Source organism: Stegostoma tigrinum, chromosome 31 (assembly GCF_030684315.1).
Source record: "Stegostoma tigrinum isolate sSteTig4 chromosome 31, sSteTig4.hap1, whole genome shotgun sequence".
NCBI lineage: Eukaryota > Metazoa > Chordata > Chondrichthyes > Orectolobiformes > Stegostomatidae > Stegostoma > Stegostoma tigrinum.
In genome coordinates this window covers 7214733-7235502 of record NC_081384.1, presented here as the reverse complement: position 1 = coordinate 7235502, position 20770 = coordinate 7214733, and the positions used below count along the sequence as shown (strand labels likewise).

The following is a 20770-nucleotide window of genomic DNA, read 5'->3' as shown; positions in this document are numbered from 1 at the left end:
GATTTTAAAAACGACATGGGGGGCAAATTTTTTGAGTGGTTTGAATGTAGAATGAACTTCTGGAGAAAGTGGCAGATGCAGATACAGTTAGTGTTTAAAAGACATTTGGATATGCACATGAATAGGAAATGTTTGGAGGGATATGGGCCAGGGGCAGGCAGGTGGGACTGGTTTAGTTTGAGATTATGGTCAGCATAGACTGGTTGGACCAAAGTCTGTTGAGCCTGTGCCTTAAAGAAAGGAAACAGTGAGAAAACTGGGAATATTTGATTTTTAAATACAGTCCAAAGGCCATTTGATTAGGTATCACTTACACAACCAGTTTGTGAGCACAGTTATTTGTAAAAGAAAATGAACAGTAGCAGCATGGACACCAGATAATCTAAATGACAGGAAGCAGAGAGAAGTGAGGGGTTATAATTGGCTTTCTCAGGGCTTAGCATTGTGACCCCTGCTTTTGTTGTATATGAATGACAGTGAATTAGGCATGTAGGGAGCAATTTTAAAATGTTCAGATGACATAAAGATTGGCAGTTTTGTGAATTGAGAAAAATCATGTGAAACTTTAGAAGGGCACAGGCAGGGATATATGATCAATTGACAGATAAAATTTAATGCAGTATGGTGTGAAGAAAGACGCAACATAAAGGGTATAATCGCAACTGGGTGTAAGTGTAGAGGAGCCTGAAGATATGTGCCATCAGATTATTCAAGGTTGCAGAACAGGTTAAGAACAGTTAATGAAACACATGGTCTCGTGGGCTTTATATATGGGGGCAGAGGTTCCAAATCAAGGAAGTTGAGAAAACCACTATATGACATTCATTTGGCTTCAGCTGAAATTTGGTATCCCATCCTGGGCATAGTGCTTCAGGAGGGAATATGAATGCATTAAAGAAGTAATACAGACAAGATTCCTGAGAATAGTTCCTGGGATGAGAACATTAATTTACATGATTTGGTTGGAGAGGATTAGGAGGAGATTTGAGCGTTTTCAAACTCATAAGGACTTTGGATGGAGTAACGGGGAGAAACAGTTCCATGTGTGGAAGAATCAAGGCAAGAGATAAGTTACTGACATGAGAAAAAAGCCTTTCACAGCGAGTGGTTAGGTTCCAGATTGCCTGACTGAGAGCATGATCGATGATGAGCTTCAGATTATCCGAAGAATTGCAAAGCGACCTAAAAAAGATAGGGAAGTAGGACTAGGCAGCACTCTAATTGAGAACAGGTAGAGACAATGGGCCAAATGGACCATTTCTACCCATTTTATTCTTCTGTCCTATAAAATAACAAGTAAAGCCAGCATGGCCACTCCATTGTGCAGTGATTTACAAATGGCAACCTGTTTAGCTCATTGCCAGCTTCATTATTTTTGCAAATCCTTGCTCTTGTCACTGAGCAATTGAAACCACAAAGGCATTGTGCACTGTAAGTAAGTTAAACGTGCAGATTCCCCAATCCATCAGTTTGGTAATAGGTGGTGTTCAAAGTGACAGAAATGAATAAAGGCTGTTCACCCACTCTCTCTTGCCCTTTCCCCAGAATTATGCTGATAATAGGGGAAATTATCGTTTAAGTAATCATTCTTTGAGACAAATAGCCCTGCTTCGTTCTCAATGCCTTCCTGCCAACCCCCCACTCCGTTTAAAACTCATCACAGCTGTGGGTGGCATATTTGAATGTTGGCCTGTTCTGTGAGTCAGACCCCTGACTGCATCATTGTGAAAGTGCTACATGAACCATAAAACATAGTTCCTGTAATTTTCAACTGTATAATTAATTTCCTTTTAAACTGTGCTAAAAACAGGCTTGGAAAAGGATTAAATACAGCAAAACTGGATTCTTTGCCCCTTTTCAAAGTTTCTATTGTCAAAGCAAATTTCAAAGTTAACTTTGATGTGGCGATGTTTTTTTTATCAGCATGACCTAACTAAAGGAAACCCCAGTAAGTGAATTCTTAGCAAAATACTGCTGACTACCAGTAATGTTGAAGGCACACAGCCTATTCATATTTTAAAGCTGCGGATTTTATATCTAACTGTCTCTATCTACTTATAAAATGTTGAAACTTTGTAAAAACTGAGAGGACAGAGTAACATAATGGTTATGCCACTGGACCAGTCTGGAGGCTGAGCTTAATGCTGCAGGGACACCAGTTCAATTCCCACCACAACAGCTGATGGAAACTCAGATTCTATCAATTACGAAACTTTGAATAGAATTCTAGACTCAGGAATGGTGACTGTGAAGCTTTCATTGATCATCGTAAAATCCCATCTGGTTTGTTCAGGTGGGCAGTGGCCAAGTGTTGCATCATTACCAGTCCAGATCCCCAAGCCAATGTTGTGGGAATTATAAATACCACCATGGCAGATGATAAAATTTGAATTCAATAAAATTCTGAAATAAGGAGCTGGCCTACTGTTGACCACTGCCATTTGTTTCAAAAAACCCCTCTGGTTCGCTAATGTCATTTTGGGATGGCAATCTGCCATTCTTAACTGGTCTGATTGATATGTGACTTCAGACCCACACATGGTTGACACTTAACAGCTCTCTGGGCAATAAATGCTGCCTAGCCAGAGAAGTCTTTCTTAAAAAAAAAAGTCCTTTTAGGGAGAAAAGTCAGTTATCCTTACCAGGTCCTCACCTACATGTGACTCTGGACCCACCGATTGATTCTATATCGCCCTCTAAAATGTCCTAGCAAAGCCGGTCAGTTTGAGTGTGAGATACAATAGTCTTGATAGCAGTGCCCACACCCCATGGAAAAATAAAGAAAAAAGTATCAAGTTTTGACAGACTACAAAGGGCAAAGAGTATTTCCTGTAGTTGAGGAGTCTGTGATGAAAGGTTTGGGGGTGTTCTTCAATTTTTACATTTTTGCAGTTGGCGTTTTGAGAATAGGTAGGATACTTTATGCTGTTGGACTATAGAGTGGCTGAGATACTGTTGCAATATTATATGGTATTGTGTGCACAGCAATGCCCTCAAAAACAAATTGTCAGGTGATCTCTTTTAGTGATGTTGGTTGAGGGGTAAATATTGGCCAGGACATGAAGAAAATGTCTTCTGCATGTAGAAAGTGTATTAATGTAGTTAAGGTGTGTTATTGGGATGAGTTTCAATATAATTTGACTCCTACTACTCCTCACACTGATCTCTGACTCAAACACTCACTGTCTCTTGCACTTGCTTACACTGTTTCTCGTCTCCAGCTTCCCCCAAACTCCTGTTACAAGCACACCACTGAGTGACATTTTAGGTGTAAATGGGCAGGCTGTATTGCTGAAATTACCGCTTAACCATAGCCCAGTGGCTGAGAGATCTCAGTAAATAGCCACAGAGAAAATACTTTCTAACCTTTAGGTCTAGTTGACTCTTTAATGTTGTGTGAAAATATAATTATACAATTTCCAAATTCTGATGTGTTCAGCATATGTATCCTTTAAATTAAGTTGTAAAATTAATAAAATGCTGGCAGTAAGTCAATTAATTACAGAATGGATTCAGTGATTTAATTATTGAAGCAAGTGAGTAATTAATTATGAAACACCAAGTATTTAGATTTAATTTGGATCAATTTAAATGTAGTCTGTTGAAAGTGAATTTCTCCATTTATATGAATAAAAGTTGAAAGCCCACAATTGCCTCCAAAGCTTTGACTGCAGAAGCAGCACATTCTGATACTGATCTACGCAAACAGATTGGTCCCCATTTGACTCCTGAACAAATTTGACTTCAGTGATGCAAGCTGGAAGACTTTGGAACCATAAAATAGAACAGATGAGATTGATGTTCAGTCCATCATGTCTGGCTTGACTCTTTAGAACAGCAATCCCATTAGTTCCATCCCAGAGGACTATATTTCTCTGTCAAGATTTGCTTTTGAAAGTCACTGTTGCATCTATCATCACTAACCTCTCAAGTGGTGTGTTACAAATTTTGACCACTTCTTGCATGAGAAGATCTTTGGTTGGGTTGCTTCTGATTCTCCATATTTGGACGCTACTGTTGAACTCGCTGCTCTCAATTAGAGAGGGAGAAGATCATCCATGCGTGTCCCTGCTCCTGGTTGCTTCAAAGTGCATATGTGAATGGTGCATGGGAGATGGATCAAACTTGGATTTCGGTGTCCAAATAACAGCAATTATTACAATAATGATCAGTACAATAGCAATAGAAACAACCTGCATTCATATTGCCTTATAACATTGTAAAACATTTCAAGGTACTTTTATAGAATTGTTACCAAGTAGAATTTGCCATTGAATCAGCTAAGGTGATAATAGAAGAGGTGACTAAAAGCATAGCCAAAGAGATGGGTTTTAAGGAACAAAAGTAAAGTGTTAGAGAAATGCAATGGGTCTGTCAGCATCTGTGAAGACTAGCGTTTTAAGGAACATCTGAAAGGAGATGCTAAGAATTTGAGGGTAGCTAAAAGCAATGAAGGAATGACTAAAACTGGGGGTGTAACACCTAATTAACAATAGGAACGATAAGTTTTCAGATGACTGTAAAGCTAAAACAATGAAAGAGATCAGTGGGAGTCAGGTCATGGAGAGATTTGAAAACCAGGATGAGAGCTTTTAGTGCAAATTACATTTATGGAAATTGAGTCCTTCAGGTATTGCGCTTGTAATAAATGAAGACCTTATGATGCCATTGTATAACAATGCTGGGGTTCAAATGAAATTCTCAAAACTGAACATGATAGATTTGTAAGCTCAGATGTTGAAATGTATGGATGAAAGGCAGGTAACTGGAGTTCAGGCACAGATCGTTCATGATTTAATTGACCAAAGTCAAAGGGTTGACAGTCCTTTTCATGTTTCTATGTGTAATAATTATATTAAACACCCAACATGTTCTCCTATTTCATTTATTTCAGCAAGGTGCTGAACCACATACAAACTGCATGCATTAATCATGTAAACCTCCTAACTTTGGACTTATGTTGGAGCTGGGTACTTTTTAAAAATTGCACAACAGTGAATTTTGCATCTCTGAGAAGCAGATAAAATGTGAGTGCTTAAACTGCTTGTTAGGTGAATTGTTCCAATTGGCTCTTCTAATTTAGTACTTGATCAATTTTTCTACACCTTTATAAAGTTATGCTGTGCCATGGTAAGGCAAGTTATGGAGTTACACCTCCTATACTTATCTATATAGGCAGGCTCTGGTCTCACATCTGCCCTGTCAGAAGCAGCAAGCAAATACCTAGTATTACTTATTTCAGAAAAGGAAAGGATAGGAAATTGGATGGTGAACTCTTCCATTTCAAATTTCTGCAACATAGTTTCTCTTTGCTTCTGTTTGGGAAAGTGAATGAAATATTGGGCTATAAAGAGGTTTGGTAGTAGGCTCATTCATGCTATTAGTTTTAAAAATAAGAAGGGACACTGGTAATATTTTTTTCTTGTTTGCTTCCTTAGGGCTCAACAGTATCACGAGAAGCCAGTGGAAAAGAAAAGGTAAGAATATCTACATTTTTGAGATGAATGACTATTCCCTCAGCTTTCAACAGTATTCTTGCTTCTATATGCATTGATTTTGACTTAAAAATATGCCTACTACATATTAACAAGCAAAGTCAATTTGAAAATCCTGATTCATCGACCAGAATCAGGATTTAATAATGCAGTGTTGTGTTTATGTACGTGCCTGTTATTGTCAAAACATATATTTAATTTTGTGATTGAAGAAACAGCCTAATGAATTTATTAAACCAAAGTTACTGGAAAAACCTGGCAGCATCTGTGAAGGAAAAAAACAGTAACGTTTTGGGTCTGGTGACCCTTCCTCAAAACTGCTGTTCTGAGGAAGGCTCACCGGACCCGAAATGTTAACTGTTTTTACCTTCACAGATGCTGCCAGACCTGCTGGGCTTTTCTAGTAACTTTGTTTTTGTTCCTGATTTACAGCTTCCGCAGTTCTTTCTGTTTGAATTATTACACCATTTGATATTTATGAAGCTGACCAGACTCCCATTGTAAGATGTAAGGGTGGTTATTGACATAAGTGTTTATGTGCCCTGTAATAGTAAAGAGAGCTATTGTAATCTGTGTGTCATTGTTCCTTCTGAATCTATAAAGTATTACTAATGCCAGCTATGAAAATAAATGAATTGTTTGCAATACTTTGTGGTGCAGTGAAGCTCCAATCTGCTGAGCCTCAAAGCAGTTGCATTAGAGCTACACCAGTTGCCTTTTTGTTGAATTTGTCAATATCATCCATACTGTCTTGTCAGTGTGCTCACTGGGAAGAAGAAACACGCTGCTACTTCTGTGCACCTCCTAGAGGCTAAGCTAGAAGCCTAGCCAGCAATAAGAGAGTGTGCTGAAAGAAAAATATTTTGTCTGTTTACTAGACAGGGACAGATGCAGCATTGGTGGTGACCATTTTGCCTTACAAATGGTAAAGAGATGAATGGGCAGTCAGTTTGAGTTTAGCTGCTGTGCATTTTTCATGCATCAATCATTTGCTTTATACCACAGGCTGGTTCACTGCAGTGGAAGGGTAATAACGATTGCATTATGCGTGTGGTATGTTATTGTAGGAGTTATTAGGGAACAAAGTCACTCGATCCATCAAAAGATATTAACAGGCATTTAGAGCTTAATTCTTACAGTTTAGGTTGGTTTCCAAGCCTCCATGCTGGAAGTCTTAAACTGTGAGCCTCTCGGCTACTTGAAATAGTTAATGTGCATAGCACAGATCTATTTGTGGGAAAGTTGATAAAGCACATGGTGGGGATTTAAAACAATGAAAAATTTGCTGACAGGTTGAAGAGGAGAGGTTGGAAAAGGCTTGAGTGGAGCATTAATATTGGTATAGCCCAGTGGGGCTGAATGACCTGTTTCTATGCTGTAAACTCTTCTGTAATTGACGTCTTATCAACAACTCTCTATAGTTGTTACGTAACAACTATATCAGACTCAAAAAATAAAAAATTAAATTACAATGATCATTAGACACGGCTCACTGTGGCACCAAGCCATATAAATTGTAATCACCCAGATTTGACACCAGCTGAATTGGATTTGTATTTGCATTGCATTTGCACATGAACGTGAACTTTTTTGTGTTTGTCAGTAAGATGATGAGAACTGGAGAGTGTAACCTGTTTTAAATCATTTTGAGTGCTTTGCTTCCGTGGTTGCTGATTAGTGATGGATGTTTAAGCAAGTATGTGTTAAATTATCTATATTTGTGTAAGTTTGTCTATGTTGTGTACGTGTGTTTCCTACTAAAATGTATGCATGTCTCAAAATTAGTCATACTTCAGTCACTTGTCACACTTTCTAACAGACAACACTGCCCTAATTGCATACCCTGCTGACTGTTACTGTAAGTACTTACAGACGAAAAGTCGACTCTTATGATTGGCACAATGTGGAGGTGTCTATGTTGGACTGGGATGCACAAAATCAGAAATCACATGACACCAGGTTATAGTCCAACAGGTTTATTTGAAACCTAATACACTTTCGGAATGCAGCCCCTTTGTCAGGCACAATGAGCAAGGAGAGCATAGCTACAGAGTTTATGGGCAGAGAGATCAAAAGATCATACAACTGGTGTGAGTGGAGTGTCAGATAATAAGTCTCTGCAGGTGACAGAGTGTGTTAGACAGTGAGTAAGCTATTTATAAAGTCAATATCAGAATCTGTCTCTGAATTATAACCTGGAATCAGGCTGGGGTTTTATTCCGAAAGCAGGAATTTATCAGATGCCATACTGGCTGACTGTGACTACAAATTGTGGGTTTTTTTGAACAAAATAGAATGTATCTGCAAGTAAACAAACATCTTGGATGAAATGATTCACCCCTTAAGGGTGCGTGCGCGTGTGCTGGGGCGTGAGACGTACACGCACAGCGCTCCAAAAACGCGAGTGATTTAGAATAAATCTGTTGAACTATAACCTGATATTCTGTGACTTCTGACTTTATGTAGGGCACAACACAGCTGGTGGTGCATGTGACAGTACATAAGTGTAAGTCAACTTCAAGGAATAACAATATGTAAACCAATAGACAAGCGGAGTCAATGAAACGTGTCCCTTCATGCTTTAGGCTCAGGCAGTATCTAAATAGTGAACAATTGAAAAAGTTCACTGTAGGAAAATATCTTTAGAATGCGATGTAGAGCTCTTACTTTGAAGTTTTGTAAAATTAAAACAATGCAAGGGATCATTCATTGTGGAGTGTGTGTTGATGATTTCGTAGTATCAAAATGAAGCAAATGACAGCCAAGGTCATCATACTCCATGACCAAATATGTAAGAAAAATTATGACCCATCTACCAAGTTTTACTTCTCGAAAATTGCCATGTCTGGATCCAGTGGGAGAGACAGAATCTCTCTTTGCAAAGGGTATCTGCTTTGACCGCCTCCTGGTGTTCAAATCAGAATTCCCCTAAGCTGTCTAAGAGAAATGCTTTATTCATTCTTTATCACTCATGTACCAATTGCAACGTGATATTGAAGCTTTAAATAAAAATTACTGTTGCAAATATTGATTTTTCTGTTTCCTCCTTGGGGAGTCTGTTAATATGAGGCACTTTTTGAAGGTCATTTATTTGTAGCTGCTATTTAAAAATATATACTTTTTAATCACGTTGCTCAAAATGGATTTACTTTTAATCCTATAAGCAAAGGAATAGTTTGAAAGCACAGCATTAAAATTGGATTTTCCACATTTAAGTGAAGTGAATCCCAAATCCTGGAGTGGTTCCAGGGAGGGGAATCCTGGTAAAGCATGACTTAGCTTGTTGCTGCTGAATGACAGTGAGGAGTGAACTAGAAGCTGGGGTCATGTGGGACAATTGTTGGACTTAAGCCCGGCACCACATGCTGAACTGCTGCTGTTTGGTACTCTTACTGGGCTGTAATGTAAATTCTTAACTTTTAGTCCTCTTGTATAACAACATTATATATATTTTTTACTCTAATATTTGTATCTAGGCACCTGTACTGAAGATGGTGCCATTAAAAGGCAGCCATTGTAATAACTGTTCACTGTACTCCTGTACTGGAGCACAAGTGGCAATAAAGGACATTCTATTCTATGCTCTTCTATTACTAAAGTGACTGTGAAAAGACATTGAAAAGAATGATTCTGCAATTGCATGTCCCCAGAAGGAAGCTGTGATCACATGGAGTAGGTCAGAATGATTGAGTCTCTATCATCATAGGGCCTAGGCTCCAAATCAATGTGGCTTCCCTGCTGGAGTCTCAGAATCGCCACTACTGTCAAAATCGTGAAATGCTACATAAATAATAAAAGTGGAGCACTGGCCAATGACATCAGAGAGGAGAATTGGATCAAAATCGGCAAAAAAATACATCTGGAGCTCATGTCGGTTTTTTATGGCACAAAATTATCATTTGATAATATGGATTTGGAAATATTGGAAGCAGTTGCATGAACATGAAGTTCCTTGGGTGTCTAAACCTTTTGAAGCACAATTGCAAAACAGCTTGCAAAAAACCTTCACGCACATTTGAATCTGTTTTTAGAAATAAAAACATTTCTCTGGAAAGTACATCTTATCAGTGATACTATATAAATGTAAATGCTGGAATCCAAATATGATGGTGAAAGGTAGGTTAAAGGCAGTAAAGGATGTGGTTTCCGAGACACAGGATGAAGTATAGTTGGAAATTACCTGTTACTAATTAGGGAGCTTTGAGGAAAGCAGCCACATGAGAAGAGCGTTTGCAGATCATAGCCTAAATACAAGAGCAATTCTTTCGGCTTTTGGCACAGACAATTAGGAGCAGGAGTAGGACACTCGGCCCCTTGATCCTGCTTGCCATTTCATAAGGTTATGGCTACTCTAATCATTTCACATTCCTGCCTACCCACAATAACATCTCACCTATTTGCTTACCAAGAATCTACCTACCTCTGCTTTGAAAATATTAAAAGACTGTGTGCAGCCATCATCTTTCAAGGAAGAGAGTTCCAAAGATACACATCCATATGTGAGAAAACAAGGTGTAGAACTAGAGGAGCGGGAAAGCTAACGTTTTGGGTCTGGACCCTTCTTCAGAAATGGGGGAGGGGAAGGTGATTCTGAAATAAATAGAGAGAGTGGGGAGGCGGGTGGAAGATGGATAAAGGAGCAGATTGGTGGAGAGGCAATGGACTGGTCAAAGAGGCGGGGATGGAGTCAGTAAAGGTGAGTGTCGGTGGGGAGTTAGGCTGGGGGTTCGTCAGTCCAGGGAAGACTGGCAGGTCAGGGGATCAGGAATGAGGTTGGGAGGTAAGAGGTTGGGGTGGGGTTTGAGGTGGGAAGAGTGGATAGGTGGGAGAAAGGATGGGCAGGTTAGGGAGGCAGCGACAAGCTGGGCTGGTTTTGGGATGTGGTCGGGGGAGGGGAGATTTTGAAGTTTGTGAAATCCACTTTGATACCATTGGGCTGCAGGGTTCCCAAGCAGAATGAGTTGCTGTTCCTGCAACCTTCGGGTGGCATCATTGTGGCACTGGTGGAGGCCCAGGATGGACATGCCCTCCAAGGAGAGGGAGAGGGAGGGGGAGTTGAAGTGGTTTGGGAGTGGGAGGTGCGGTCGTTTGTTGTGACCCAAGCATTGGTGTTACCTCGTTTTCAAGGACCGCAACTTGCCCTCCACAGTGGTTGAAAACACCCTCGACCGTGTCTCTCCCATTTCCCCCAACTCATCCCTCACACCCCCTCCCTGCAATAACAACCAAAACAGAATCCCCCTCGTCCTCATGTACCACCCCACCAACCTCCGGATCCAACGCATCATCCTCCGCCATTTCCACCATCTGCAATCCAACCTCACTACCAAAGACGTTTTTTCATCCCCACCCTTGCTTGCTGGAGGGACCACTGTCTCCACGACTCCCTTGTCTGCTCCACACTCCCCTCCAGCCCCACCACACCTGGAACTTTTCTCTGCAACGGCAGGAAGTGATACACCTGCCCCTATGTATTCCCCCCTCACCTCCATCCCATGCCCTAAGAAAACCTTCAACATCAAACAGATGTTCACCTGCACATCTGCTAATGTGGTATACTGTATCTGTCGTTCCTGATGTGGCCTCCTGTACATCTGGGAAAACCAAGTGGAAGATTGGAGACCGCTTTGTGGAACACCTACGCTCGGTTCACGACTAACGACTACACCTCCTAGTTGTGAACCACTTCAGCTCTCCCTCCTTCTCCTTGGACGACATGTCCATCCTGGGCCTCCTGCAGTGCCACAACGATGCCACCCGAAGGTTGCAGGAACAGCAACTCCTCATATTTTGCTTGGGAACCCTGCAGCCCACTGGTATCAATGTGGACTTCACAAGCTTCAAAATCTCCCCTTCCCCTACCGCATCCCAAAACCAGCGCAGCTCATCTCTGCCTCCCTAGCCTGTCAATCCTTACTCCCACCTATCCACTCCTCCCACCTCAAGCCCTACCCTCTAGTCATATCTACTAACCTCATCCCTGCCCCCTTGACCTGTCCATCTCCCCTGGACTGACCAACCCCCACCATATTTCACCACCTACACTCACCTTTATTGGCTCCGCACTGTCTCTTTGACCTGTCCATCTCCTCTTCACCTATCTGCTCCTTTATCTATCTTCTAAATGCCTCCCCCGTCTCCCTATTTAGTTCAGAATCCACTTCCCCTCCCCCATTTCTGAAGGAGGGTCCAGACGTGAAACATCAGCTTTCCTGCTGCTCTGATGCTGCTTGGGCTGCTGTGTTCATCCAGCTCTACACCTTGTTATGTCAGATTCTCCAGCGTCTGCAGTTCCTACTATCTCCATGTGTGAGAAAGAAGTGTTTGCATCACTGTCTTAAATGGGTGACCCTTTTCTTTATGTTAATGGTAATATCTTGTTCTAGATTCTCCCACAAGAAAAAACGTCCTTTCCACATCCACCCTGGCAAGGCCACACCCAATGTTTCAGTCAAGTCGCCCCTTGCAACTGGCAGAGAGACAAATGTTCAACATCTGTTATGACTGGTAAAATTTGAGAGGTAGCAGAGCAGGCAGAAAAGAAGAAATACATCGACAGTTCAACAAGTGGTATAAGACTTCAGAACAATACCATAAGAGTCATGATGGTAAAACGTGGCAGCAGAAGGAGGACAGCTGATACTGGTTTGTCAAATATTCCACCTTGCATGCATGTTTCAGTCGAGACTATAGTCTGTGTTGAGCACTTTTCTGTACCTTTGCAGCCAACTCTCTCTCTAAAGGGCACCACTAGTGAGGAGATCAGCTAACATAACTCAACCTTCTACAGCAATGACAGTGAGCATTTGACAATAAGGACCACCGGAGGTCAACAAAAATCGTAGCACACTGAACAGTTTTTTTTCATTATCGCATTCATGTACTGCCTTGCGCCAACGTTGTGTAGTAGGAGGCGGGGGTAGTAGTGACGTGGTGGTAATGTCACTAATCTAGAACTCCAGACTAATGGTCTAGGGATATGGATTCATATTTCACCATTGCAATTGAAAATTTGAGTTTAGTTTTAAAATGGTCTGGAAGTAAAAGCTGATATAATTATGGCCATGTTCTGAGGAAGGTTCACTTGACCCAAACATTAACACTGATTTCTCTCCACAGAAGCTGTCAGACCTGCTGAGCTTTTCCAGAAATTTTTGTTTTTGTTTCTGTTTTTGATGTACAGGATCCACAGTTTTTTTTTTTTCAGTTTTTATAATTATGACTGTGCCAGCTGTTATAAAAACCCAGGTGGTTCATCATATCCTTTTAAGGATAGAACTCTGCTGTTCTTACCTGCTCAGGCCTACATGTGATTCTGGATTCACAGCAACAGTGAATGAATTCATGTATCTCATGAGTGAATAATGTAAAAAGAAATGAGAGAAGCTAAAGAAATTCTGTTAGCAATGCTGTTGCCACATGTTCCAGATTCAACAGGAGAACAGGTGAACGAATTCTAGTGAGCTTCTTGAAACCAGCCTTGCATGCATTCAGCCAAAATACCCACAGTGGACTGGACATTGTGTCCAGATGGCCGCAAAGTGTCTCACTCCAGGTCAAGTTTTCTCAACTGTCAAATCTCCAGCTTCCAGGGGAAGACAAAAAAATTGCTTCAGAGATGTTCCAAAACACTTTCTGAAGTTCAGCAGCAGTGTCATTTAATGACTGGGTGATGCTCTCACACTGTTGTTCACAGCAGCAGCAAATTGACCATAAAGCTGCATCACTCTTTGAATCACAACCTCCAAACAGTGAAACAGTACAGCAGCAAAGGAGGAAACAAAAGGGAAGCAAATCCTGGACTCCAGGTCACTACCTCCTGGTGTGACCTACACCATGTGCACAGGTACCCGAAGGTAGAGAATTGGCCTGTTCGGTCACATAAAGACCCAGAGCTGAAACATAAACTCTGAGAAGACATCATCTACAAATTAAGGGTCAGCCAACAGAGCATTGGATGATAGAAGCAGTGAAATTGAAGAAAAAAACAGCTGATACTGTGATGGCGTTCTGTAGATATTTTATGGATGAGCAAGGAAGGTGCAAATCGCTTTCCTTCCTGATACTCATCTGAAGAATAAAATTAAATGTATGCGTTCTAAAGGGCAGGCAACTACAGATAATTGAAGTGGTACTTTTTTAGTCTGTCAGGAATGTGTTGTTTCGGACACTGGGGCATACAATGTCACTTAACAGCAGAAGAAAAATGGTGTTGATCATGTTATAAGTGCAAAAGTGAAATTTCCCTCCTTCCAAACAGAGATGTCACCTGAGGCCTCATGTACATGAAAGAATGGCATCAAATTAGGTGGGAAGGCGAGAAATGAGGAAGATGCAAAGATTCTGTAGAGGGGAATGTAGCAGGTTGAGGCAGTGGGCAAAAACTTGACAAAAGGATATAATTTGGGAAAATCTGAGGTTATGAACTTTCTCAGAAAGAATTGAGGAGGCTGAATGTTATTTAAGTGGAGAAATGATGCCAAAAGCTATGGAACAGTGGAATTTGGAATCCTTGTGCATGAATTATAAAAAAAACTAGCATCTGAGTTCAGCAGGTAATGGGGAAGGCAAATGGAATGTTGGCCTTTATTTCAAAGGGAATAGAGTGTAAATGTCGGGATGTTGGATTAAAACTATACAATGCACTAGTCAGATCACAGCTGGAATACAGTGAACAGTTTTTTGGACCCCTTACCTAAGGAAGGATATACTGGCTTTGAAGGCTGTCCAGAGGAGGTTCACTAAGCTGATCCAGGGTAAGGAGGGACTGTCTTATGAGAAGAGCTTGACTGGTTTGGACCTGTTGCCCATTTTGGATAGAGATGAAGAATTTCTTCTCTGAGAGTAGTGAATCTGGAATTCAACCCCACAAATGGATTGAAAATGAGTTGTTAAGACTATTCAGGGCTGAGATAAACAGATTTTAATTGGTAAGGGAAATAAGGATAATGCGTAAAAGGCAGGAAAGTGGAATTGAGGATTATTAATTCAGCCATGATCTCATTGAATGGTGGTGCAGAGTCAGTGGGCTAAATGGATTAGTTCTGATGCTACATCGTCGGGTCTCACAGTGGCTATGACTTTTTTATTTTGAATAAGAAAGATCAGATCCTGAATAATTGGCAAATATTCACCAGGTAATGGCATTAGTAGAAAAGTTGAAGTTTTAATTAAAGATAGAAACTAAGTAGATGGATTCACTTGAGGTCATTAGAATAGCATCTGGTATTGGAAGAAGAGGCAACCAAGCCAGATGGAATGCAGCTCGGGTTAGCTGGAATTCTGTCACTGATGAAGCAGCATGAGATAAAAAAAGAGGCAAATGTTTGAATTAAAGCTTCAAAGAGAGAAAGAAATCAGGAGGCATGACTTGGGTGAAGAGCTGCTTAGATTTTGGGCATCAGGAGAGTATAGTAGTTTGAATGAGGAAGGAAGATCCAATTAGAAGTTAAGATCTAACCAAAAATCATTCTCCCATTGATAATGAGAAACGGTACAGAGATATTTTCTCTCATTTGTGAAAGAATTTGAGTGCCCAAAGATCTCATTGATAAGCTACAAAGTGTTTTATGTATCCTAGTTTTACAACAGCTATCCAAAAATTGTGAGACAGTTCAAATTCTAGCAGTTGTGTTTATTCCTAAAGCTTGCCAATTAAGACTTAGAAATTAAAGGCAAAACCCAGTCAAATATTTATTGCATTTTCTAGGGGAAAATAAACATGATGGGATCCCTGTTGTCATTTGTTGGCTCAAATTAATTTAAATAATTTGAGCAAACCTTTGAAAATGCAAAGGATTTCATTACTGCAGAAGAATTCAAGAATAGTATTTCATTAACAAGTAAGATTCTTATTTGGATGAATGTCAGGTAGCTGAGGTCAAAGAGGCAGCTGCAGTGGGAGATGCATATGTCATTTCTCACTATTGCCCAAATAAATCTTCAAACTTTGTCATATGGAAACCAATAGGGTAGCTGGAGTAAGAATCCGGTTTCAGAGAGAAGGCAGAAACTGTTCCAGTTAGTCGATTGTATAATACACAGAATCAGAGTAATGTAGAGAAACAAATATGTTTTCATTGCTGTGATGTGGGCCACACAATTGTTGGAAGTAGAGTGGTAAACTGGTGGAAATAATTGGCACATTGAAGAGGTCTTCAGAAAATACGGTATAAGTAAACAAAAGGGATATTAAACATACAGCACTGGCACATACAACAAGAATTTCGGCGGGGGAAAGAAGCATCAGAATGTGAAGATTCCTGCAAACCACTCAGATAGATCTTCCCTCTCAAATAAGTGTCATAACTGACAAAGCCATTTTGATTTTCAATATGTACGGTAAAATTCACTCTGAACCTCATTGCATCTAATATTTTTACAGTGGGAATAAATGCCATAAATTTGAAGGGAAAGTCCCAGAAGTTTGAGAAAGAACCTAACAAGTTTGTTATCCTGAAACACACTGGTAGAGTTCAAAGTTTGACATTAATAAAGGATTGGGACTTCTCTTCACAGTGTTTGCTGAATCAAATTGAATAATAATTTAGGGTGCTGATGGGAATTGTGTGCCTTTTCCATTGCATAAGGTAAATTCAGATTGAGCTGTGATGAAAGATGGCTTCTTCAGTTGGAAATATTCTGAAACAGCTTCGTAAGATGTGTAGATTTTATATTTGAAACATAAAAACAATGTTTGTGCAGGGTGGGCAATGTTTATCAGATGGATGACAACCGCATGCTCAAAGATCACCTCTCTGGTGAACTGGCTGCTGGGCCATGACTGCCTGGGCATCTATCCCTGTGTGACAGTGGAGGAACAGTGGGATCTTGGGGTCCATATCCACAGATCCCTCAACGTTGCTACTCAAGTTGATAAGGTTGTAAAGATTGTGTATGGTGTGTTGGCTTTCATTGACTGACAGGGGAATTGAGTTTAAGAGCCGTGAGGTTATGCTGCAGCTCTATAAAACCCTGGTTAGACCACCCTTGGAATATTGTGATCAGTTCTGGTCGCCTCATTATAGGAAAGATGTGGAAGCTTAGAGAGGGCACAGAGGAGATTTGCCTGCAGTGGAGGGCAGGTCTTAGGAGGAAAGGTTGAGGGAGCTAGGGCTTTTCTCATCGGAGTGAAGAAGGATGAGAGGTGACTTGATAGAGGTGTTCAAGTTGATGAGAGGCATAGAGTGGATAGCCAAAGACATTTTTCCCCAGAGTGGAAATGACTATTGTGAGGGAGCATAATGTTAAGGTGACTGGAAGAAGGTGTAGGGGAGATGTCAGAGGTAGGTTCTTCACACGGAGAGTGGTAGGTGCGTGGAATGCCCTACTGGCAGTGGTAGTGGAGTTAGATACTTTAGGGACATTTAAGCGACTCTTGGGTAGGCATATAGATGATAGTATAATGTAGGGTATGCAGTGTAGTTTGACCTTAGTCGGATAATAGGTTGGCACAACACGGTGGGCCGAAGGGCGTGTACTGTTGTGTTCTATGTTGTATAAATTCTGAGAAGAGTCTGGTAAAAACAGGCCAGAAAATCGTGTACCAATTTGGCTCACTATCTTCTTCCTCTGCAGCAATGTGGCAGACACTGTTTAATACTGGGTTTATCACCATTATACATGCCATTGGCTTTCGAAAATGAAGAATAATAAAGTTTTTATTTGTTACACCAGAATTTCTGTCATTTTCAACAAAGTGAATTAAAAAGCCAAAGTCAATTGACATCCCCACATTGTATATTCATGCTTGTGTGGAAAGATTTGACTGTAAATGTGGGTAGTATTTAAATAAAAAAGCTCATAGGGCTCAGTTTGAGTTATCAATGATCGTGAGAATCATTTTAAGTTCAGTCTTTGCCTTGTGCTGATGTCGCAGCTTCACATTTTAAGTTTGCTTACATGTGTGATAAAGTTGGACTTGATGCCCCGACTGGAAATTGGGAGAACCTTTCTGAATTTTGAAGATGCAGATGGAATTTGGTGGATAAGTATCCAACTGAAAAAGCACAATGATTTAGTCAAGCTACTTCAAGTGGTATCTGTGTAACTATACCTGGGTGTGTGACTCAGATTTCTGCTGTCATTTCCTATGTGATTGATGTGGTACAGAATTTTGGTTGTAAGCATTACAGGTGCCCATTGAACTCATGTCTATTGTGGTGACCTCCATTGCTTGAGCTTGTTGATATTGAATTTTTTGGGCTTCAAATTCTAAGATGTGCTCATGGCTATCTGGAGAACACTTAGAGCTAAACAAAAGTAATGTTCGAGGCTATTGGAAAGTGGGACTCGTATAGGTAATGATGTATTTTTGGCAATACAGACTTGATAGAATGAAGGGCCTCTTCTGCACTGTTGTAATTCTATCATTCCAAGCATGTTTCATTGTTTTGATAAAATAAGCACTCAAACGAGGTGTCCATCGTGATTTTGGAGGTTTACAAAACATAATCACAATTCCTGGTCCACACTATAGAAAATATGTTTCTTCAGATGGAAATACCTTATTATATGTCACATTATTTGCAAATCCCTAATATTAATCACTTCACCATTCATTGCAGTGCTTTAAGCAACTTGTGCTCTAAACTATAAAATCCCCTGTCTCCTCATCTCCACCCATTTCTCCTTCAAGATACTTGTTAAAACCTACCAAACTTTAGGTCACCTGTCCTAATACCTTTTGTATGAGCTGGTGTTAAATTTTGTTTGATAGTTCCTTGGAATGTGTTAATGATTTATTGGTGCTATATAAAAGTGCAAATGTAGCCATCTTGTGTCCAACAATGTTTTGTCACACTTCAGATGCTATAGGCTTTAGAATAAGTGCGTAAAGATCTTAAACTAGCAGACTGCAAAAAAGAAATGTTACTTGTTCTGCAATGCACACCAGAAAACAAAATGTTGCTACCCCTACAGATCAATACGATGGAAAATGCCCATTATTTAAGGGTATTAAAAAGTTACCTTTGTATTACATGAAACCAACTAGATTGCTGTCTCTAACGAGCCTCGTACTTGGGGGGTGAAAATATTCATTAGAAGATCTTACATTCAAGGCAATTGGCAAGAGTAACCTGGACATGTCACAAACAAGTTTTTTTTAAAAAAAAATTAATTCCAGTGTGTAGTCCATCATGTACAGTGTTTTATATTTGATTGTGATCTGTCTTGTTTTGCTGCAGGCCAAGGAATTACCAACACTGAAAGATAATGATTTCCTAAATGAAGGGCAGAGAATTCACATTGGAGACGAAAACAAAAAGATGTTTTTGGACAAACTCAAGCGTGATGTTGAGGTTGGTATTTGTTGTTGTAATTTTACTTCTAGAAAATCTGAGGCTGCTGGTAAAGTGCAGTGCATCCATGATGAATCATAATTGAATGTGTGTTTGGTCATACGCAGACTTGACTTTGAACAATGTGTTTGCCTTCTTTGCGGGTTGATTACTTGTCCCCTGATTGGGTTTTTGAGTCTCAGAAATTGTCACCTAACTGCATGCTTCAGTGTCACCTCCAAAATGAGTTGGAGTTAACATAGACTTCAGCCTGGATTTAATTGATTGACAAAACTAAATTTAAAGGCTGCATGGCATCCTCTCGTTAAAACATCCCTGCCTTTCTAACCATAAACTCTGATATTTGCAAACGTATTGTTCATGTACTAGTTGTTCGTATTTTGGGATTTAGCAGCCTTACACAAAAGAAACTTGGGCTGTCTCGTTGCAAAGCCACAGCAGCTTTATCTGAATGCTCCTTTGGCATTCAATGGCATTACCATCACTGAATCCCCCCACTATCAATAGCGTGGACATTACCATTAGCCAGAAATCAAACTGGTCTAACCACAGAAATACTGTGGCTACAAAAGCAGGCAAGAGGCAAGGAATTCTGCAATGGTAACGTATGTGCTAACTGCCCACTTGCCTGGATGAGCGTAGCTTCAACAGCATTCGAGAAGCTTGGCACCGTCCAGGACGAAACATCCCTGCTTGATTGGTACCAAACCCACAAACGTTTACTTCCTCCACCACCAATGCCCAGTTGTAGCAGTATGTACCACTTACAAGATGCACTACAGAAGTTTACCAAGGCTGCATACACAGTATTTCTAAATTGACAACCACTTTGATCTTGAAGGATGGCAGATAAGTGGGAACAACATCACCTGTAAGGTCCCCTCCAAGTGATTCACCATCCTAATTTGGAAATACGTCACTGATACTTCAGTATTGCTGGGTCAAAATCCTAGAACTCTGTCCCTGTAAACGTTGTGGGGGTACCTACACCAAATGGACTGCAGCAGTTCAAAGGCAGCTCACCAACCCCTTGAGCAATTAGGAATGGGCAATAAATGCTGGCCTAGTCAGAAAAACCCACGTGCCATGAATTAATTTTTGAAAATGTTCTCCACAGTGGCCTTCCTCAGCAATCCGTATTAATGAACCTGCTAATTAACGTGCACCAATGTTGCTTTTGTGGTGCACTGTGGTCTGTGCCTGTGATGTTAGCTGCTTCTCAATAGCTCTGTCGCAGATGGCTATCACCTAAAGGAAGACCTGTCAGTATTCACCAAAGTCAGGACACACTCTATGTATTCTCGACATGAACTTTGGGTCCCAGAAAATTTACTTTCACTTAGAAGCAAGCTCCACTGACCTACTGTTGGATCTTACTGTCGATGGTGCAGTTTGCTATATCAAGAATGTACTTGCTAGTGTGTCTGCTTTGCAATTTTATTCTTTTACATAAAGAGTTTTCATGGTGTATTTGTTTTTCATTGCAAACTGATAAATAGGTTTTGATACCTCTCGGATCAGTCATATTGTTTTGCCAGAGTGATAGCTCTGACCAGGTACTCAGACAATCTAACTTTATTAATTGGTTCCTTTTAACAGTTTTTAGCGCAGCTGAAGATCATGGATTACAGTTTGTTAGTCGGCATCCATGATGTGGATCGTGCTGAGCAAGAAGAAATGGAAGTAGAGGAGAAAGGTGATGAAGAAGATTGTGAAAATGATGGAATGGGTCATCCAGTTGGCTCGTATGGAACCCCACCAGACAGTCCTGGAAACATGCTGAATTTCCCACGAATTTTTGGACCAGGAGAGTTTGATCCAACAGTTGATGTATATGCTATAAAGAGCCATGACAGTAAGCAGATTGTTGACATTTCTTTTTAAAAAGGTACTTTAGTTTAAAGCTTTTGATACCTAACGCTATTGTGGGAGCATCTGTGCAGAAAGAAACAGTCAATGGTTCGAGTCCACTCT

General features: G+C 40.4%; 1 protein-coding gene across 4 annotated transcripts in view; it reads left to right on the top strand.

Moving 5' to 3' along the window:
- Positions 1-20770, top strand: part of LOC125466287 (phosphatidylinositol 5-phosphate 4-kinase type-2 beta) — a 111792-nt gene that overhangs the window by 76075 nt on the left and 14947 nt on the right. For all 4 annotated transcript variants that reach the window (XM_048560595.2, XM_048560593.2, XM_048560597.2 and 1 more), the window contains 3 exons: positions 5439-5477; positions 18683-18796; positions 20396-20651. In XM_048560595.2, the coding sequence (XP_048416552.1) occupies positions 5439-5477; positions 18683-18796; positions 20396-20651 (409 nt within the window). The remainder of the gene's footprint in view (positions 1-5438; positions 5478-18682; positions 18797-20395; positions 20652-20770) is intronic.